Source organism: Oryctolagus cuniculus, chromosome 7, assembly GCF_051225735.1.
Source record: "Oryctolagus cuniculus isolate XC-2025 breed Fujian yellow rabbit chromosome 7, ASM5122573v1, whole genome shotgun sequence".
Classification (NCBI taxonomy): domain Eukaryota; kingdom Metazoa; phylum Chordata; class Mammalia; order Lagomorpha; family Leporidae; genus Oryctolagus; species Oryctolagus cuniculus.
In genome coordinates, this window is record NC_142873.1 from 94,432,368 (window position 1) to 94,452,709 (window position 20,342).

Genomic DNA, 20,342 nt, shown 5'->3' on the forward strand with positions numbered 1-20,342 from the left:
GGAGGATGGCCCAAGTGCTTGGGCGCCTGCACCTGCATGGGAGACCAGGAGGAGACACCTGGCTCCTGGCTTCGGATCAGCGCAGCACGCCGGCTGCAGCGGCCATTTGAGGGGTGAACCAGTGGAAAAGGAAGACCTTTCTCTCTGTCTCTCTCACTGTCTAACTCTGCCTGTCAGAAAAAAAAAAAGATACAGCCTAAACCATTTTTCCTTTCGGCAGTAACATTTTTTCTGGCCTGAAATACTACTGCTAACAATGTCTTGCAGTTTATTTAAGTTCCTAAGAGACACTCAAGTGCTGAGTACTTTAAGATTTAAGTGTGGAAAAGCAGTTTTCAGGAAAGAAATAAGATTTGATTAGTCACACAGAGACAGAAACAGGCTTTCAATTCAAAAGTGAAAGATGGTTAAGAAAGGTTAAACTGACCAAAGCTATACAAAGTCAGAAAAATCAGATTATGTTCCCCCCCCCTTTTTTTTTTAAGATTTTTTTTTTTTATTTGAAAGGCAGAATCAGAGAGAGAGAGAGAGAAATCTTCTGTCCTCTGGTTCACTTCCCAGTTGGCCACAATGGCCAGGGCTGGGCCAGGCCAGAAACCGGAGTCCAGAGTTTCTTCCATGTCTCTCACATAGCTGCAGGGGTCGAAGGACTTGGGCCATCTGCTGCTGCTTTCCCGGGCACGTTAGCAGAGAGAGCTGGATCGAAAGTAGGGCAACCTGGACTTGAACCAGCACACATATGGAAATGCCAGCATCACAGGCTGTGGCTTAACCTACTATGCCATATGCCACATACTGGCCCCTACCTTTGTTTTCATCAGACATTTTAATATTTGATTTTTTTTAAAAGTTTTATTGTATTTATTTGAAAGAGTTACAGAGAGGTAGAGACAGAGAGAGAGGTCTTCCATCAGCTGATTCACTCCCCAGATGGCCACAACGGCGCCCATATGGGATGCCGGCACTTCAGGCTAGGGCTTTTAACCTGCTGCGCCACAGTGCCGGCCTCTAATATTTGATTCTAATGTGCTTTGTGGCAGGTGTTTAAGTTTACCTGTGTGAAAAAGGGAAATTTTAGGATCTCTAGGAATTACATTTGGTATATGGGAACTGATACGTATTGAACTTAAGTGATCCATATGGAATGCGATGTATCACCCACTGGTTCACTCCCCAAAAGGCCACAACAGCCAGATCTGGTCCAGCCCAGTCAGGAGCCGGGAACTCCCACATGGATGGCAGGGCCCCAAGCATTTGAACTATCTTGCATTACCATCTCAGCCTCTTTAGTAGGAAGCCAGATCAGAAGCTGAGTAGCCAAGACTGGAACCTGCAGTCCTACGTGGGATGCCGATGTCACACACAGTAGCATAACCCACTATCCATAGCACTGGTCTCAAGACAATTTTTTATTTTTATTATTTTTAATATTTATTTTACTGGGGCCAGCACTTTGGCATAGTAGATTAAGCCTCCACCAGTGGTGCTGGCGTCCCATGTGGACGCCAGTTCTAGCCCCTGCTGCTAGATTTTCCAGTTCTCTTTTATGGCCTGGGATAGCAGTGGAGGGTAGCCTAAGTGCACCCAGAAGAAGCTCCTGGCTTCAGATCGGCCCAGCCCTGGTTGTGGCGGCCTTTTGGGGAGTGAGCTAGCAGCTGGAAGACCTCTCTCTGTCTCTCTCCCTCTGTCTATAGCTCTTGACTCTCAAATAAATAAATAAATCTTAAATATTTATTTTATTTATTTGAAGGAGAAAAAGATCTTCTATCCCCTTCACTCCCCAAATAATCACAATGGCTGGGGCTGGGCCAGGCCAAAGCCAGAAGCCTGGGACTCTAACAAGGTCTTGTGTAGGTACAGGGGCCCAAGCACTTGGGCTGTCTTCTGCTGCTTTCCTAGGTGCATTAGCAGAGAACTGGATTGGAAGTGAGTGCTCATATGAGATGACAGCATCACAGGCAGCTGCTTAACTTGCTGGCCCCCTATTTATTTCTTTGAGAGGTAGAGAAAAGGAGCTTCCATCAGCTGGTTCACTCCCCAGATATGTGTAAGAGCCAGAGAGATAGGAAACTCAATCCTGGTCTCCCGTGCAGGTGAGGGGAACCAAAGTACTTGAGACATCACTACTGCCTCACAGGGTGTGTTTTGTGAGGAAGCTGGAATAGGAAGCCAGAACCTAAAATGGAACCCAGGCATTCCAGTGTGGGGTGCTGGTGTCCTTACCAATATCTTGAGGGGAGAAAGAGTGAGGAGAGGTTAGATAAATAAGTAGTAAGATGAAAGCCTTGAGTTCGATGTTTTGTAGCACAATGTGTAGACTGTAGCTTATGGCAGTGTGTTGTAGTCTGTATAAAGAACTGGAATAGAGGAGCTAATAGGGTGTACCCACAATAGGTAAGAAAATGTAAAGGATAATTAATATGATTGGTTTATGCTGTGTCTGTTGAGATGTTGTACTATGCCCCTTAAGACTATAGAGGCTATTATATGTTTGAAAGAATAATGTAGTGAACTCTCACAAATCCACCACTCGTCATACATCTTTGGTAATAAATATAAAACATGGTGTACAATTTGACCTGTTGCTGGCAGTCAGCACAGTTCTGTTTTTCCTTACATACAAAACTGCTGTAAATAACCTTTTTGTTGTGCCATACTTGTGACTTGAAGCTGATATTTTATATTTGCTTAGTCAAGTGCAAGTGGTTATTTGCCTCACACTAAAGTCTTATTTAGAGAGAAATGCCTTTAATAGAATTGCAGTTCTTCTGAGACCTTAGAGCTCCTTAGGCTTCTGTGTGTATCCTTAGGACAGCAATGTCCAATAGAAATACACAAGCCACACATTTTATTTAATTCAGCACATCTAAATAATACTTTTTGACATGTGTTTATAAAATTTTTGAGATACTTTACATTCTTAATATTTTTCTTCTTTTGAAAGCCTCAGCAGTTGAGGCTGGGCCAGGTTCTGGGTCTCCCACATTGGGTGCACCACCCCCAAGGACTTGGGCCATCTTCCATTACTTTCCCAGGTGCATTAGCAGGGAGTTGGATTGGAAGTGGAGCATCCGGGAGTCAAACCAGCACCCATATGGGATGCCTGCACTGCAGGTGGTGGCTTAACCCACTGTGCCACAGCAGCCACCTCACATTCTTAATATTTCAAATTTTCAATATCCAGTGCGTATTTTACATATGAAGAACATATTGGGACTAGCTGCATTTCAAATACCTTATTAGATAGTGTAGTCTTAGAGACCCACAAAATGTTCACATTGCCTGTGCCCACATAATTTTTCCCTCCATTTTATCTGTAAGACAGATATCCAAGGTACTAGATCATTCCCTAAATTCTGCAACAGCTAGGGCAGGGCCAGGTGGAAGCCAAGAGTCCAGGTATGGCAAGGACCCAAGTACTTGAACCATCATCTTCTACCTTCCATATTGTACATAAGCAGGAAGCTAAGAGATTCAGGCATCCGAAACAACATAAGCAGTGTGCCATCGCATGCCCCCTCCCCAAAACAACACACAGCTTTTGAACAGTCACAGAGACAATAGAATTGGGATCCAGATTTTCTTCTAAAGGTCCCTAATTGGGGCAGTCATTGTGGCATAGGGAATTAAGCACCACCTATGACACTGGCATCTCAGATGGGTGCTGGTTTCCAATCCTGGATGCTCCACTTTCCCAGTCCCGCTCTCTGCTAATGTGCCTAGGAGAGCAGCAGCAGATGTCCTGAATGCATGGGAGACCCGGATGGTTCCTGGCTTCAGCCTGGCCTAGCCCTGGTTGTTGCAGCAATCTGGCAAATAAACCAACGGATAGATGGGGGGAAAAAAGATTCCTAATTGATTGCTGCTTTTTAGTTTTTAGAAGGATGTATCAGAAGCTTAGTTCTGGACAGTTGTTTGTTAATTCCTTGAAGTACTAATGGTAGTAATAAATTGAACTGTAATTTGTTTGTTAAGTGAATATTCTTACTTGATACTAAAGAATATCATATATATGTGTTAGGATCTAAGATTAAATACTGAATAGCACATAGTAGATAAATTATGATGCTATCTTTAGTGATTTCTTTTTTTCCTTTAAAGATTGCAGCAAAAATTGGAGGTGATGCTGGTACATCACTGAATTCAAATGACTATGGTTATGGAGGACAAAAAAGACCCTTAGAAGATGGAGGTAAGTTATAGCCTTAGGTAATCTTAATTGTTTTATATGGTGTTTAGTTGAAGAGATTTTCATATTTTCAGATGGTATTTTATTGAGACACTGCTTTGTTTAAAAAAAGGCTTCTAAAAATGTAAGATTTTACATTGGGGAAAAGAAGACAAGGTAGGTAAAATGTGAGTCAACCAGAAAGTTTTGTCTTAATTAGAAGTGTCAATTTTCCCTCTTTTAAGAATTGTACCAGACTAACAGTTTGCACAGACTTCCTGTTAATAATACTGGGGGAGGGGGAATACCAAAGTTGTTTATGGGACATTTCACTTGTTTTTCTCATGCACAAATGAATTTTTATATGCTGTATTTTTATTATTTTGCTGTTTCAGATGTCACTTTAAAAGAGAAAGTTACTGTAGTTTGCTATTCTAATGTGTTGCTGATGATACAATTTATTTTATTACTTTTTTTTAGTGCTTTGTGTTTTCAGGTTTAACAAAATATGTGGATTTAGTTAGTGGATTTACAGTGTTTTGTATTTTTTAAAGATAATTATTGAAGTTTTTTTTAATAGTAACATTTAATAAAAATACAGGACATTAAGGCGAAGCTCAGTGAGGGTGACTGTACTATACAGAGTTGAGTTGATACAGCTTTATTGAAGCTTCTGAACTTCGAAGTCTGCACATATTTTTTGTTCGACATGAATTTTGATATTTTCTTTTTGCCCTTTTTTTTTAAAGGAGGATTCTGAGTGAGCCTGTAGAATGTGTTTAAAGCTTTTGACCAGGAGTACTTAGTTTTCTTTTACTTAAGTGTCTTTCATACTTACAGTGAGGTTTTTAGTATACAAAAAATGAGCTAATGATGCTTCAGATGTTGTATGTAATGTATTCTTTTTATTTTATGTGTAGATGGCTCTTGGACAAGTCCGAGCAGTACAACACACTGGGAGGGAATGCCCTCTCCTTTTAAAGGCAGGAATTTTTATTTATTACCTGTGTTTAGTATGTAAACGTGAAATAAACCAGTGGACTCTTAAATGGACACACATATTTCTTGGATTATGTGTCTGAATTTTTGCTGAACAACAATCTGATGTCTAATCACTTATGTTTGGGGGGAGGAGATTGTAGTACTTTGAGCTGTAGGTTGTCTGTTTCAAGGTATGCGTTGTATTCATCTGTGTAATGGATTTAGATGAAGGTAATCATGTAGTTGTTTTGAGTTTTTCTGAAATTCTATGCTGTGAAATGTTTAAGAATAATAGATGACGTTGTGATTGCCCTGCTTTTTTTTTTTTTTTTTTTTTTTTTTTTGTGGTCATTGTCAGATACACTCAGCTTCTGATATGTCAGACTTTCACAATTTGGTAGTCTCCCATGCCCTACCTGACCCCCATCTTTGGTTCCTGCAGTGGAAGCATCATTAGCCTTATTGTGATTTTTGCCAATAGTGGAGTTAAATGCTTGTATCATTTAAAGGTACTTAAAATACATTAAGTTCAGTGAGTTGATGCAATCAAAACCAATATTTTTAAGTGTCTGTGCATCTTTTGAACATGAAGAGAATGAAATAGTGTAATTTTTCTTTAGATTACTGAGTTTGGGTTGAATCATGAAGATTTTGGTTCAAATAATAAAATATACACTCAGAAGTGTTGATATTGATATTCTTAAGAGGGAGAAGTTTTTGTATTAATTAGCAGAACAAATAAAAGACTCTTAATTTTACAGATCAACCAGATGCTAAGAAAGTTGCTCCTCAAAATGACTGTAAGTATTAATTTTAAGCTGGGTTAAAAATTAAAGTAACTAAATTTTAATATCCATGTTTTGTTCCTGTTTTGGTGGGTATTTTCAAAGCTAGTTGGTCTGTGAATAGACAAATACAAATATAGACTTTCATGATCCCACCTTGATTATGGTCAGTTATATATAAAGTTTGTGGAGTTATTTTGCTGGGACCTTTTGGAGAAAGGAAAGTATTTTGTTTTATGCCATCTATATTGTGTTTGCCTTTTCCCTGACGTTCTTGCCACTGTCGTGGCTGATTTAAGTATTTTCCAAATTGTTGTCTGGGCCTCAGGGAATAATTTAGAATTCTTTATATGATGGTATTGTTAAATACATAAGTAACTTGGATTTTGAATTGAATTTTCATTTTGTCTTTTGGTAGCTTTTGGAACGCAGTTACCACCCATGCATCAGCAGCAAAGGTATTGTCAAAAGCTTTTCCAAAAGTACTTCATAACTTAGTTAACTCTTTGTACAAACACTGCCAAGTGACTGCATAGTGAGTATGTGTCTGTTGTTTTTGTTTTTTTTTTGTTTGTTTGTTTGTTTGTTTGTTTTTTTTGTATTTGTAGTTCTTAAGATAATGTCTTCTATTTGTATTAGTAGATTGCCTTACTTAATAAATTATCTTTGAAGGGAACTGTTAGTTTCTGTTATTTCTTAGCAGGTCTGTAATGACAGAAGAATACAAAGTTCCAGATGGAATGGTTGGCTTTAGTAAGTAACCTAGTGTTTAAAAATTTGAAAAAAAAATTAAAGCATATTTTATAATCTTTCAGCAAATAATTTTCTTTCTTATTTTTTTAACAGTAATTGGCAGAGGAGGTGAACAAATCTCACGCATACAACAAGAATCTGGATGCAAAATACAGATAGCTCCTGGTAACATTACTTTTGGTATTTTCAGGCTAGTAGTGATAGTAATGCTATCTGTTATGCTATTTTGACCAAAATTTTTTGTTGTTTTTAATGATAGATAGTGGTGGCCTACCAGAAAGATCTTGTATGTTAACTGGAACACCTGAATCTGTCCAGTAAGTATGAATATCCTAAAAATTTACACCATTGTTTCCCTGCCTCCTTCCCTGAAAGGGTTCATCATCTGAAACATAGAACCCAAAAGATTATTTTAAAAAACTATATCTACTTCATTCTCTACTTGATAAGCCAAATCTGGCTTGGTGGAAAAAATACACAAGCATGACTAGTATCACCTAAAACTCTTAATAATGATTTAGCCCAAGTGCTTGTGCTGCCTACATATGCCTAATTCCATTCACTTCTTAGCTTTTCCCTAAGTAGTTGTCTCTCCTGCTCTAAATCTTTAGCATTTAACCCTTTTTTTGCACTTAACCTCGTTTACTGAGAAGATAAAAGCAGATCATAAGAAGTTGTTTTTTCTACTACTACTGAAGAGCCAACTTTCATTTGTACTTTGTACACAGAGAACTCAGATACTACCTTCCTTTGTATTCATGTGACTCAGGCTAGACTTACCTGTTGAAGGACATTGTCCCTGTATTTGAACTTTGTCCTGTATTAGTTTCCCCCTCTTTTCTCGATAATTTCTCACTGCATATAAACATACCTTGAACATCATCCCATCTTAACAAAAACCATATCTGAACCTCATTCTATTTCTCTGCTTTCTTTTATAGCAAAATTTCTCAAAAGAGATGACTGCATTTGCCATACTATGCTTTTTTTCTTTTTTTTTTTTTTTAAGATTTATTTTTTTATTTGAAAGAGTTACACAGAGGAGAGGCAAAGAGAGAGAGAGGTCTTCTATCCGATAGTCTACTCCCCAGTTGGCCATAGCAGCCGGATCTGTGCCGTCTGAAGCTAGAAGCCAGGAGCCTCCTCCGAGTCTCCCACACGGGTGCAGGGGCCCAAGGACTTGGGCCATCTTCCACTGCTTTCCCAGGCCATAGCAGAGAGCTGGATCAGAATTGGAGCAGCCAGTTCTCAAACTGGCACCCATATGGGATGCTGGTGCTTCAGGCCAGGGTGTTAGCCCGCTGTGCCACAGCGCCAGCCCTCCTCTTATTTTTAATTCCCTAATTTAATTTATGCTAATAAGGCTTTTATTCTGATATTTCACTGAAATTTCACTTTTTAAGGAAGCAACCACCACACTGCTCAAATGTCTCTTACCAGTAAGGTCTTCCATATCCGTGTTGTATAAACTAGTATCCCTTGATGGGTATATAAACACATATATTTACATCCTGTCCTCCTGCTTTGATTTTCTTTATAGCACTTAAATGACACATTACTTGATGTGCTATTTTTATTTATTTTATGAAATTAAGCCACTCTTACAGGATCAGTGCTATAGCCCAGTTTCCTAAATAACACCTGGCTTATAGTTGACATTTTGTCAATTTGTTGAAATAAATTTTGTCTCATGAGTGAGCAGTAATGGTTTAAACATGTAAATTAATCATTTAGTGCTTGCAGAGATCAGCTTAATTCTGTGAAAATATGAGAATTACAGTGCTATTTCTTTGCGACTTCTGGGTCTTCTGAAAAATGTATGCCCAGAAAATTTTATTACATGGTCTTAGACTTTACCCTTAATGATATTTTCTTTAGTTAATGGACAGCATTGTTAAAATTAGCTTTAAAACACCTATTCTTGAATTGGAATGGGGGAGTACTTGAAAGTGATATTTTGTGTTTCTGTATTTGGATAAATTTGAGTATATAATACCTTATTATTTTAATATTAATTTGTTAACAGATCAGCAAAGCGATTATTGGACCAGATTGTCGAAAAAGGAAGACCAGCCCCTGGCTTTCATCATGGTGATGGACCAGGAAATGCTGTTCAGGAAATCATGATTCCAGCTAGCAAGGCAGGATTGGTTATTGGAAAGGGTGGAGAGACTATTAAACAACTCCAGGTATTATATTTGTAAGATAATTGCTTTAGGTCTAATTTGAAACCAGTCTTCTTCCATTCTTTTTTTATTAGTACATATGATTTTTTTTTTTTTTTTATGACTGTAACAGGAACGAGCTGGAGTTAAAATGGTAATGATTCAAGATGGACCTCAGAACACTGGTGCTGACAAACCCCTTAGGATTACAGGAGACCCATACAAAGTTCAAGTAAACTTAACTTCATATTTTATAAAGAGTTGGGGTTGGTTGGTATTTGGGAAGGAGTTGGGATTGGATGGTGTTGGGAAAAAGCATGCATGAATAATGTGTTTTCTAAATTGGCTCTTTCTACTTCAGCAAGCCAAGGAAATGGTGTTAGAGTTAATTCGTGATCAAGGTGGTTTCAGAGAAGTTCGAAATGAATATGGGTCAAGAATAGGAGGAAATGAAGGCATAGATGTAAGTAAAATATATACTTATAATTTCTTGTTTTTTGAGACTATATAACGTTGTGTTTGTTTCTTCTCCACTTTTTTACAATATAGCGTTGTGCATACTTTAGTGATTAGATGCAGATAAATTTTTGGAAAATGACTTAATACTTACTCTTCTTTGTATAAGGTCCCAATTCCAAGATTTGCTGTTGGCATTGTAATAGGAAGAAATGGAGAGATGATCAAAAAAATACAAAATGATGCTGGTGTTCGAATTCAGTTTAAGCCTGGTAAGTACACATTTTAATCTTGTGTTGGTAGTAGTGAATTTTGATGCTACACAATTAAATGTTTGACTGATTCCATTTATTTTTCTTTGTTTTGAAGATGATGGAACGACGCCTGATAGAATAGCGCAAATAACAGGACCTCCAGACCGATGTCAACATGCTGCAGAAATTATTACAGACCTTCTTCGAAGTGTTCAGGTTTGACAGAGAATTTATATTTTCTTGAGAAAAGTGCTCCTTAATTAAACTTGAAGTAGTCTCTGGGGTGGACATTAAAGTGCAGCAAGTTGAGCTGCTTCTTGGGATACCTACATCCTATGTTAGAGTGTTTATTCAAGTCCTGGGTCTTTTGCTTCCAATCCAGCTTCCTGCTAATGCTGCTGTGAGGCAGCAGATCATAGCTGAAGGACTTCAGTTCTTGCTATCCAAGATGGGAGACCAAGATGTAGTTCTTGGCTCCTGGCTTTGGCCTGGCCCATCTCCAGAAGATACTTGTCTGTCTGTCTGTCTCTCTCTGTCACTCTGCCCTACCCTTTGTTTTTATGAGAGTCATTTTGATAATGTCTTATTAATGACTGTTTAAATTGCTTTAAGGTAGACATCTTGGAGTAGAAGGGCTGTATAAGGATGCTACCTTAATCACCCCAGTATTTAAAAATACGTGATTACTGCTTGGTAATTACTTGGTGTTATCTTTGAAGGCATTTCTAAATTTCTTGTTCAGGAATGTGAGTTGGAAAAAATAATTCTAATTTTTATCATGGAAAGTTTATTTCTATGCTGTCTTTGTTTCTTCCTCTTCTGCCTAGGCTGGTAATCCTGGTGGACCTGGACCTGGTGGTCGAGGAAGAGGTAGAGGACAAGGCAACTGGAACATGGGACCACCTGGTGGACTACAGGAATTTAATTTCATTGTGCCAACTGGGAAAACTGGATTAATAATAGGAAAAGGCAATGTATAAACATTTAATGTTATATTACCAAGTTTTTCTGGATACCTTCTGTTGTAAACAAATAGCAATGATTATTCTCCGGATGTATTAAAGTAGAAAAACATTTGTATGCTGATGTTTATCAACTAAAACAAATGAAGGATTTTATGTAAACTTGTAAAAAGCAGAATTTGAGTCTCATTGGCTTCTAGAAACTGGGAGCCAAGAATTAGTGTAAGAAATTTTTCTTCTAACCTTAAAAAATGGCTCAGATATTTTCCTTGTTCATTCTGGTTTTTATTGAACCACACTTTTTTCTCCCCAATATTTATTTGAGTTAGAGAGATCTTATCTTCCCTTTGCTGGTTCACTTCCCAAATGGCTGTAGCAGCCGGAGCTGGGCCCGTCCAAAGCCAGGAGCCAGAAGCTCCATCCAGGTCTCCCAAATGGGTGCAGAACTTGGGCCATGCTCCACTTACTTCCCAGGCACATTAGCAGGGAGCTAGATTGGAAGTGGAGCAGGCAGGATTCAAACTGGAGCCCATGTGGGATGCCGACAGCATATACCACAGCGCTGGCCCCTAAAATTTGAATGTTTTTACAAGTGTGTTTAACTTTGTGTCTCCATCGCTTGCAAATAACAGTTTATTCAAACTGGTTATTTTGGTCAGTTGTAATACACACTAAAGTTGTATAGGAACATAAGGGAAAAAAAGTCAGTGTATTTTAATAGAAGCATGAATTGCTGCATATGATTTGATTTAAACATTTATTTTGATTTAAATGGAATATTATCAGAGAGGATACGTCTACACTTTTAAGTGTCCCATTTGACCATTTTAGTTTGAAGGTTCCTTCTTACATCCTTTGGACCTTTAGAGAAATTCTTGTCTTTTGATTTTAGGAGGTGAAACTATAAAAAGCATAAGCCAACAGTCTGGAGCAAGAATAGAACTTCAGAGAAATCCTCCACCTAATGCAGATCCCAATATGAAGTTATTTACAATTCGTGGCACTCCACAACAAATTGACTATGCTCGGCAACTCATAGAAGAAAAGATTGGTGTGAGTATGCTTTATTTTTTTTTAAAAAAGATTTATTTATTTATTTATTTGAAAGAGTTGAGAGAGGAGAGGAAGAGAGAGAGAGAGAGGTCTTCCACCCGCTGGTTCACTCCCCAGTTGGCCACAACGGCCGGAGCTGTGCCTATCCGAAGCCAGGAACTTCCTCCAGGTCTTCGCATGAGGGTGCAGGGGTCCAAGGAGTTGGACCATCTTCTATTGCTTTCCCAGGCCACAGCAGAGAGCTGGATCAGAAGTGGAGCCCCCAGGTCTTGAACCAGCACACATATAGGATGCTGGCACTGCAGACGGCGGCTTTACCCATTACACCACAGCGCCAGCCCCAGTATGCTTTAAACTTCTAGTTAATAATGTAGACCCTATTAATTAAATAAGAGAATGATACAGATGCCCTGTAGGAATAAATATGATTCCTATTCTGAAGTTCAGCATTAAAATAACATAATTAAATTCATAGCTATGCGTGTTCAGAACCACCTGATATTTGGGTGTTGCTCGACAAGAGAAGGTAGAGCTATCTACAAACACATGTTAGGGTTGCTGGATAAAGTTAAGTAACATAGGTGAAGGAATTATGAAACTTTACTACTTACTAAGGTCTTAAATATACCCAACACTGGTGAAGCAAAAAGCAAAGAATCAGATGCATCCCCCACTTTACAGTATAAATTTATAAAATTTAGCATTTAGAATGGCTTCCAATTATCTGGAGGTTTTAAAATGCTTCCCATCCTCTACGTAATATATAGTCCTGATTCATAATGTCTGGAGTAGGGCACAGGAAGTAATTTTATAAAAGATAATTCCAGCTGATTCTGACACATAGCCAAATTAGAAGTTTCCCTTTTTTTCTTGTGGTATAGCAAAATGTGTAAAGAAACTTCACCATGCTTTTTTTTGCCAGAGTGTTTTACTGGGTTTTTCATATAATGAAGAATCAACATAGAATGTGAGGGAGTATCTTAAATTGCTAGTATTAAGAAGTTCTTAGGAAAACTGTTCTTGGTATTTATCATGCTGTGAGGTGTACAAAAGAAGCTAGTTTTTCTTTTTCAAGATTTCTTAATTTATCTGAAAGAGTTACTGAGAGAGGGGAGAGACAGAGAGCTATCTCACATCTGATGATTTACTCCCCAAATGGCTTTAACAGCTGGGGCTAGGCCAGGCTGAAGACAGGAGCTAGGAGCTTCTTCCAGATGTCCCACATGGGTACAGGGGCCCAAGGTCTTGGGTCATTTTCCATTGCTTTCCCAGCTGCATTAGCAGGGAGCTGGATTAGAAGCAGAGCAGCCGGGACTTGAGCTGGCACCCATATAGGAGCCAGTGCTGCAGATGGCTTAACCCACTGTGCCACACACCAACCCCCAAAAGAATAACATTTTTCCTTTCTACTTGGAAGGATGAAAAGATGTACAAAAGAAACTTAAACACAAACACTAGAAGTTCTGTGATAGGGACAGTAAATGTAATTGTTCAAAAAAATGTAAAGAAATGCTAATTAACTCACAACAGGAGTTGATGTCAAAACAAAAGAACGAATAACACATCTTGGTATTTTAATTTTATGTAACCCAGCTGGTGTGAATCGGGATTTCTGATTCATGGAGAAATAAGATAGGTGTTTTAGAGGAACAGTTGAAAGTGTGGCCTTTGGAGTCAGGATGCCTAGATTCAAACCTGTGCTGGGATGAGGAACCTTTTTTCTGCCACGGGCCATTTGAATATTTATAGCATTAGTTACAGGCCATTTATAGCATCAGTTACAGGCCATACAAAATCAGCAACTTTAAAATTAGCACGTTACAGGGTTACTGAATTTTGAATCCCACCTACTGTTGCCTTTGCAGGGTCAGACCAAATGATTTCGCAGTGCTTAAGTGGTCTGTGAGCCATATATTCCCCACCCCTGCAAGGATTTAATGACTATGTGACCTTGCAGAAGATAGTTACTCTCTTCTGTACCTCAGTTCTGTAAAGTGAGGATAAAGCATTAAATGAATATGGCTGGGTCATTTAAAATTGTGCCTGGGAATGGGTGTTGGATGCAGTGGTTAAAACCACCATTTTGCATGCCCATATCTCGTGGAGTTCCTGATTCTGTCCCAGTTTCTCTGCTTCCAGTCCAGCTTCCTTATAGTGTGCATCCTGGGGGACAGCAGATGATGACTGGTTCTTGGGTCCTTGCCACTCAGGTGGGAGACCACTTTGAATTCCTGACTCTGGGCTTCAACCTCGCCCATCCCTGGCTTGTTTCAGGCATTTTGGGAGTGAACCAAGAGTTGTAAGATGTTACAACTTATTCGGAGAAAATGGGTCGTGGATAAAGTAAGAAATTACTGCAATTGGAGACTTAAAAACGAGTTAATGAAAGGGATTTTAAATATCATGAAGTTTGGCTTCCTGATTTTATAGTGAGAAACTTAATAACTAAATTTAATTGCATATTTTGCTCCAAATGTCACATGTTTGGTATAGAGACAGAGCACCCATTCGCTGCTGAACTCCCCAAATGCCTGTAGCAACCAGACTGAAGTCAGGCGCTGAGACCTAGACCAGGTCTCCCACCTTAGAGACAGAGACCCAACTACTTGAGCCATCATGTGCTGTCTTTCACATGCACATTAACAGGAAGGTAAAATGGAGAGCAGAGCCTGGATTCAAACCCAGGCATTCTGATAATGAGATAAAGGGTCCTAAGTGCTGCTCCAAACACACCCACATAGTGAGGCAAACTGTAATTTGAGAGAGAACTAGTTTTTACATCACAGTTGAAGTAATGTAAACAGTTTATAGACAGTAAATATTTTGTAATAAAGGACCTACGTAATTTGGGAACTATAATGTCTAGGTGATTGTCTAGTGTTAAGGGAGTAGAGGTAGAATAGATCCAGAGAGAGAAGTGCTAGAGATAAGGCCCTGTACCTGATTTCCATGATAGAAAGGAAAAGGGAATAGTAAATACTAAGAATAATAAAAAAGAAAAGGAAGTAGTATTGTCTGCATTTAATTGCTATTGTAGATTTTAATGAATTTTACATGTTATCATATACAACAGTTAAAATAGTTTTTGCAACATGAATGAGGAAAGGAAAATCTGAAATGTACTATTTGTGATTATGAAGTGGTAGGAATAGATTATTTGGCCTTCGAGTTTTTAACCATTGCTCTGTTTTTCTGATTTATTTTTGTCTTTTACACTTTTTGGTTTTTTGCAGGGTCCAGTAAATCCTTTAGGGCCACCTGTACCCCATGGACCCCATGGTGTCCCAGGCCCCCATGGGCCTCCTGGGCCTCCAGGCCCTGGAACCCCAATGGGACCATATAATCCTGCACCTTATAATCCAGGACCACCTGGCCCAGCTCCTCAGTAAGTATTGGGTTTGATTTTGGGCTTTTCCCCTCCCCCCAAAGATTTTGGCTTTTAGTAAATTATATTTTCATGTTGACTTTCTTCGCAGTGGTCCTCCAGCTCCATATGCTCCCCAGGGGTGGGGAAATGCATATCCACACTGGCAGCAACAGGCTCCTCCTGATCCAGGTAAAAAATGCTTAACATTTGTGTATTAGCTGTATTGTTTGCCTACCACACCCCTGTTAATTCTTAAATTTTCTATTGGCTCTTTCTGTGCATTGTCTTCACTTGTTTTACTCCTTTAGTAGCGTGTTCACTGCTTTTACCATGGCACATTAAGATATTATCTCTGAATTTATAGAACTCTTTTTCTGCCTGCATTTGGTCTTCTGTACTGAATTGATAGAGCATAATGCTAAAAGCAAAAAAGAAGTACAATGTCTTAGATTTTTAGATAGCAGTGCTTTCAGATATGTAGTCTTAATTTATAACATTCATTAAAAAAGTGCTAGTTTACATATATTGATATAAAATTGTGTGAGATTCTAACAGTGTTAACTACTGGGCTATAAATTCCCAAGTTTCCAAATATATATAAGCAATCACCTCTAGTACTCCTGACAAGGCAACTTCTTGTATTATTAAAAATCAGTCCTGTATTTAATAACCGCATGTGAGAACTACAAAATGCACCTAATGAAATACTTTATCTAGATGTATGTTTTATATTTTTGCGTCTTCCCATATCCCATAATTTTCTTTCCATCTTGGTCAAAGGGGCATTCCTTGAAAACAAATCAACATTTATTTATGATCCTTTCTTCTCACCTGCTACCTACCTTTTAGGTTTCTTTCACTGGAGTAGTTTCAAGGAAGGTACATTGAATTATGGATTACTTTGTACACATGATATATTTAAAAGAATTGCTTTAAATGAAATTGTTTTGTTGAATTTGATTAAACATTTTGATATTTCAATGTGGTCCTGTATTATAACATACTTTAATTTCATAGGAAGTTTGCTCTTTGGACTATTATGACATAACACGACAGTCACCAATAATCCTAACTTCCTCTCATTCAAGAAACAACTTGAGTCGTGCTAGCACCTGGGTATGCAAAGATGAGTTTATATTGTATAGCAGAAGAATGCACTCTCAGCGTAAGCAATACTATGATAGAGCAGCTCTGAGTGTATAGAAATATCAAATTTGATTTTTAACTTTTTATGAAAGGAAGGGTTATTCTTAATCATCTTCTAAGCTACTTAGGATGGTATAATTAAGCAAAGGAATGAGAATCCAGAATGACATTATTTAAGGGACATTATGTATAAGGTGATTTGGATATGCTAGGATTACATCTCTGAGCACTGTTTGGATAGGTAGTGTGACTGAGGGAAATAGCAGGAATAACTAGTAGTCTGAATCACAATCATCTTCCTACTTGAACTAGTGATAAAGTTGCTGCCGTAAGATCTGCTCAGTAAGTGTTTCTTCTAGCCTTGCATTTGAATTATAGCTAACCTATTTAGATTAAAATAAGAACCAATTGGCAGAACTTAATCAAAAGGTTACTGAGTCTCTGGTTAGAAGTTGCTTATGTTAAATTTAGAATTATGTACTGTTTTCAGTAGTTTCTGGAACTAAAATCTGATGTTAGAGTTTTATAGTGATTTTTTATAGTGATTAAGAATTTATATTTCAGAGTAAAACAACCCTAGATCAGTCCTGGTCCTGCTACTTAGTAATTCAGAATTATCAAGCAAGTTTTTGATCCCTCTAAGCCTGTTTCCTTACCTATAAAATGCCCAATTTTTTTTAATCCCAATACCATCAGATGAAATATTAATAGGTAATTCTATTAAATTGCATAAATACCCAATATAGAAAAGCAGTACATTGAGCAATTGAAAGAGTGACCTAATAATAGCATATTGTAGTTTTCTGAAAATCCTTTTTGCTTTTTTTCCCTCAAACCCACCCTGAGTGCTACCTGTTCAGATTGAAGGCTAAACAAATCTGCATGTAGATAATACAGAATCTGACCAAAGTAATTATGTTGTTCTTGGGGATATATATATATATATATAGCTATAGTATTATATGATAGTTCTATAAAGAATAGAATATAGAATTTCTGGTCCCAAACAGTTCCAACATAGCTAATTTTTGAGGTATGCGTGAAGATGAGAGTAGTGTCAGGGAAATGTAACATGACCAAAGGCCCAGGCATGATTATGGTGACTTAGGAAAATTTGTTGCAGCCAGAACTTACATATCGGAGAGAGAACAGAAAGACGTCAGGCTAGAATGGAAAGCATAAGCCATGGAGTCTAGATCATTAAAGATGTATTTAAAAGCTTTAAACACTCTCAGAGTCTAGGGAATAAATGAAGAATTTCCAAATAGGGCAGTGACATCAAGTTTATGAATCTCTGAAATAGAATGAAATGTGGCTAATCAGGTTTTTGTTCTAAGATGTTCTTGTCTTCATTGAAAATAAGGATAAAATTAATAGTTCTAAAAATCAGTATTTCTTTCTTACATAGGTTAGTGCCTAAAAATCTTCCATTAGTCATCTGTCTATTTTTGCTTGAGGTGATGCCAGTTTAGAAAAATAAGTGTGCAGTAGTTTAAGAAAGAAATTGGATTTGAAAGCAAAAAGATTTTTATTCATATCCTAGTTCTGTCACTACTAGTTTTGTAACCTAGGAAAGACCCTTAATCTTTGAGCTTTTGTTTTTCAGTATTAAGTGCTAATGATCGTGAACAATAATTGGGTGTTTTCTCTATTTATTTTTGATGTCTAGTTTAATTTGGGGATCTGTATACTTTGACAGCTTTTGTGTGTTTCAGAGAGAGATTATGGACTTTAGATGCAAACCTTGAACTTGTGTTTATTAATTCTAGCTAAGGCAGGAACGGATCCAAATTCAGCAGCTTGGGCTGCTTATTATGCTCACTATTATCAACAGCAAGCACAGCCACCACCTGCAGCTCCTGCAGGTGCACCAACTACAACCCAAACTAATGGACAAGGTAACTGTGGTCACTCAATAACTTATTTATGTGATTGCCCCGTATGTGTTATCATTACTCCTAAACAGAACTGTTTCAAAGTATAAACTGTAGACACAGTATTCCATTACTCTTAAATATGTCTGTATCCACAAAATAACCATCATACAGCCTGCTAGATCAATCAACTGACATATCATTACTGTCTTAGTGAACAGTAATTTCTCTTTATCTGTGATGCCATCTGTTAAGATTATATTTAGTTTCCAAGTTCATTAAGTCTCACCAGTCTGGAATAATTCCTTGATCTTTTTTTTCTCTTTTGTGTTGTAAAGAGTACAATGATTATCAACCTAGCACTCTTGAAATGTTTTTCATGACCATGAAATCATGGTTTTTTTGCAGGACAACTCAGAAATGATGCTGTACTCCTTAGTATATTACATCAGGGGTCATAAAATACTGACATGTTCCATCCCTGGAGACAGTAGCCTTGATTACTTGGTCAGAGGGGTGTCTACCAGGTTTCTCTACCACAGCGTCACCATTTTTCTCTGTGAAAGTAATATTTTCTGGGGCATTATACTAAGATTATGCCATTATCCTGTTTGTTAATAACTCCTGCCTGGTTGAACTGCCACTGTGATGGTAATTATCTCTCCATTATTGTATATTTATTACTGATATTTTACTGTAAAGAGGATCATCTTTCATTTCATCCTATATAGTTCATTACAACAGTATGGATTTCTGTTTACTTTTTATTTTCATAATCTGCTTGTCCTAGATTTGGCCAGGCAATAGTATCTTCAAGGTGACTCCTGTATCCTTTTAAAATGCCTGTCATCTTTACTGTCTGGCACAATAAGCTTGTTTTGTGCTTTCTGGGTTCCAGCCCTTGAAATAGTCATTTCTTCAAGCATCCTTGATTCTTTGATGTACAGAATGGTATTTAGAAACCAAGCTAAGAATGCTGATTACTACTGCTTCTAACTGGTTTAATTGGACACAGTGAGGAGTTAACATTTATCTACTTGCATATCTATATATATATATATTCTTAAAAGGGACACCGTATATTTGTGTGTGTATTTTAAAACTTTGATTTAATAAGACCTGTAAGTCTGTTATAACACTTCAAAGTTCTTGCTGTCCTATCCATTTTCATACTTTAAAATGGTGAGAAAGCTGATATCTTCAATATACTTCCTTATTTGACATTAGTTTACTTAAAACCTCAATGTAGCCCATCTTCTCTGCCCAGCACATATATACAGCCTCCCACCATCGTGTGTCTTTGACACCAGCAGGGATGTCACTACTACACAGTACCTCCCTGCTAGACTCTACCCCAGGGCAAGCCACTGCCAATTCTTACACTCAAGGGCAAAAGAAAAAGCCCTGAAATGCTTTCCTAAAACATTAATCTATCTTTTTTTTCCCCCCTTAAACAAGGAGATCAGCAGAATCCAGCTCCAGCTGGACAGGTTGATTATACAAAGGCTTGGGAAGAGTACTACAAAAAAATGGGTATGTTGTACATTTTTTAAAAATACATATTTGATTAAACTGAAGCACTTAATACCTTAGGAAGTTGACCGTTTTGAAAAAAAATTAGATGACTTTGGTCCACTTATTTGAGGTGAATAATGGAGCAAGATTGCATTTTGAAGTGACTGGACTTGAGACTTAGAAGAAACTCATTTTACTAGTGCATGCATTTGTCAACCAGTTATTTAAATTTGAAATGTTGTCACTGGTATACGTGACATTTGACACTGGTATACTGATGACATTGTTCCTATATTTTTCTCACAGACAGTTTTTAGTCTAAATACATAGCCTTTTATGGCAAAAGAATTATATTTTAGAGTCCAAAGCAAAAAGTGGTTGTGTGTGGTGTTATTTTTGCTGCAAACTCAGCACATGAGAGGTAATACACAGTGACAAAGGAAGCAAAAAGATTAAGTAATATTTGCATATATGAAAAAGGAAAAACAATCACAAGAAAAGCCATTTTTATAGAATAGCTATAGCACGTACACTATATGCTAAGCTTCACTGATTAATGCTGAGAAAGCAATTATGGACATAACAAGTAGGAGCCCTGCCTTCTGTTCATCTTGTGCTAATGGAGGATACCCATTCTTAAGTAATTTTTAAATATATTACTCTAAACAATTATGAAGGAGAAGAACTGTATGTTCACTGATATTTCACGAGAGCATGTTGAGAAACATCACAAAATTAAGTGATGAGACCAGAATTCGGATTCCAAGAGAGACTTGTCCAAGCTTGCTTCCTAAATTTTTTAGGGACCAATTGGAACCCAATTTAAGCTCCTAGTCCTTTAAAATCAACATACTTAACCACAG

At 37.7% G+C, this 20,342-nt stretch overlaps 1 protein-coding gene across 50 annotated transcripts in view; it reads left to right on the plus strand.

The window, feature by feature from the left end:
- FUBP1 (far upstream element binding protein 1) overlaps positions 1-20,342 on the plus strand; it is a 37,094-nt gene that overhangs the window by 5,245 nt on the left and 11,507 nt on the right. For 20 of the 50 annotated variants that reach the window (XR_518229.5, XR_011390614.2, XR_016210947.1 and 17 more), the window contains exons 2-19: positions 4,102-4,192; positions 5,089-5,151; positions 5,911-5,949; positions 6,353-6,392; positions 6,635-6,687; positions 6,781-6,852; positions 6,947-7,004; positions 8,714-8,876; positions 8,986-9,084; positions 9,214-9,315; positions 9,478-9,580; positions 9,678-9,778; positions 10,390-10,531; positions 11,417-11,577; positions 14,811-14,962; positions 15,054-15,133; positions 17,860-17,988; positions 19,423-19,497. Coding sequence is in view for 26 of the 50 variants with exons in the window: in XM_008265015.5 (XP_008263237.1) it covers positions 4,102-4,192; positions 5,089-5,151; positions 5,911-5,949; positions 6,353-6,392; positions 6,635-6,687; positions 6,781-6,852; positions 6,947-7,004; positions 8,714-8,876; positions 8,986-9,084; positions 9,214-9,315; positions 9,478-9,580; positions 9,678-9,778; positions 10,390-10,531; positions 11,417-11,577; positions 14,811-14,962; positions 15,054-15,133; positions 17,860-17,988; positions 19,423-19,497 (1,723 nt within the window). In the remaining 24 variants the exon portion in view is untranslated. The remainder of the gene's footprint in view (positions 1-4,101; positions 4,193-5,088; positions 5,152-5,910; positions 5,950-6,352; positions 6,393-6,634; positions 6,688-6,780; positions 6,853-6,946; positions 7,005-8,713; positions 8,877-8,985; positions 9,085-9,213; positions 9,316-9,477; positions 9,581-9,677; positions 9,779-10,389; positions 10,532-11,416; positions 11,578-14,810; positions 14,963-15,053; positions 15,134-17,859; positions 17,989-19,422; positions 19,498-20,342) is intronic. The other 30 variants (XR_011390620.2, XR_011390623.2, XR_011390624.2 and 27 more) reach the window with 3 other exon arrangements.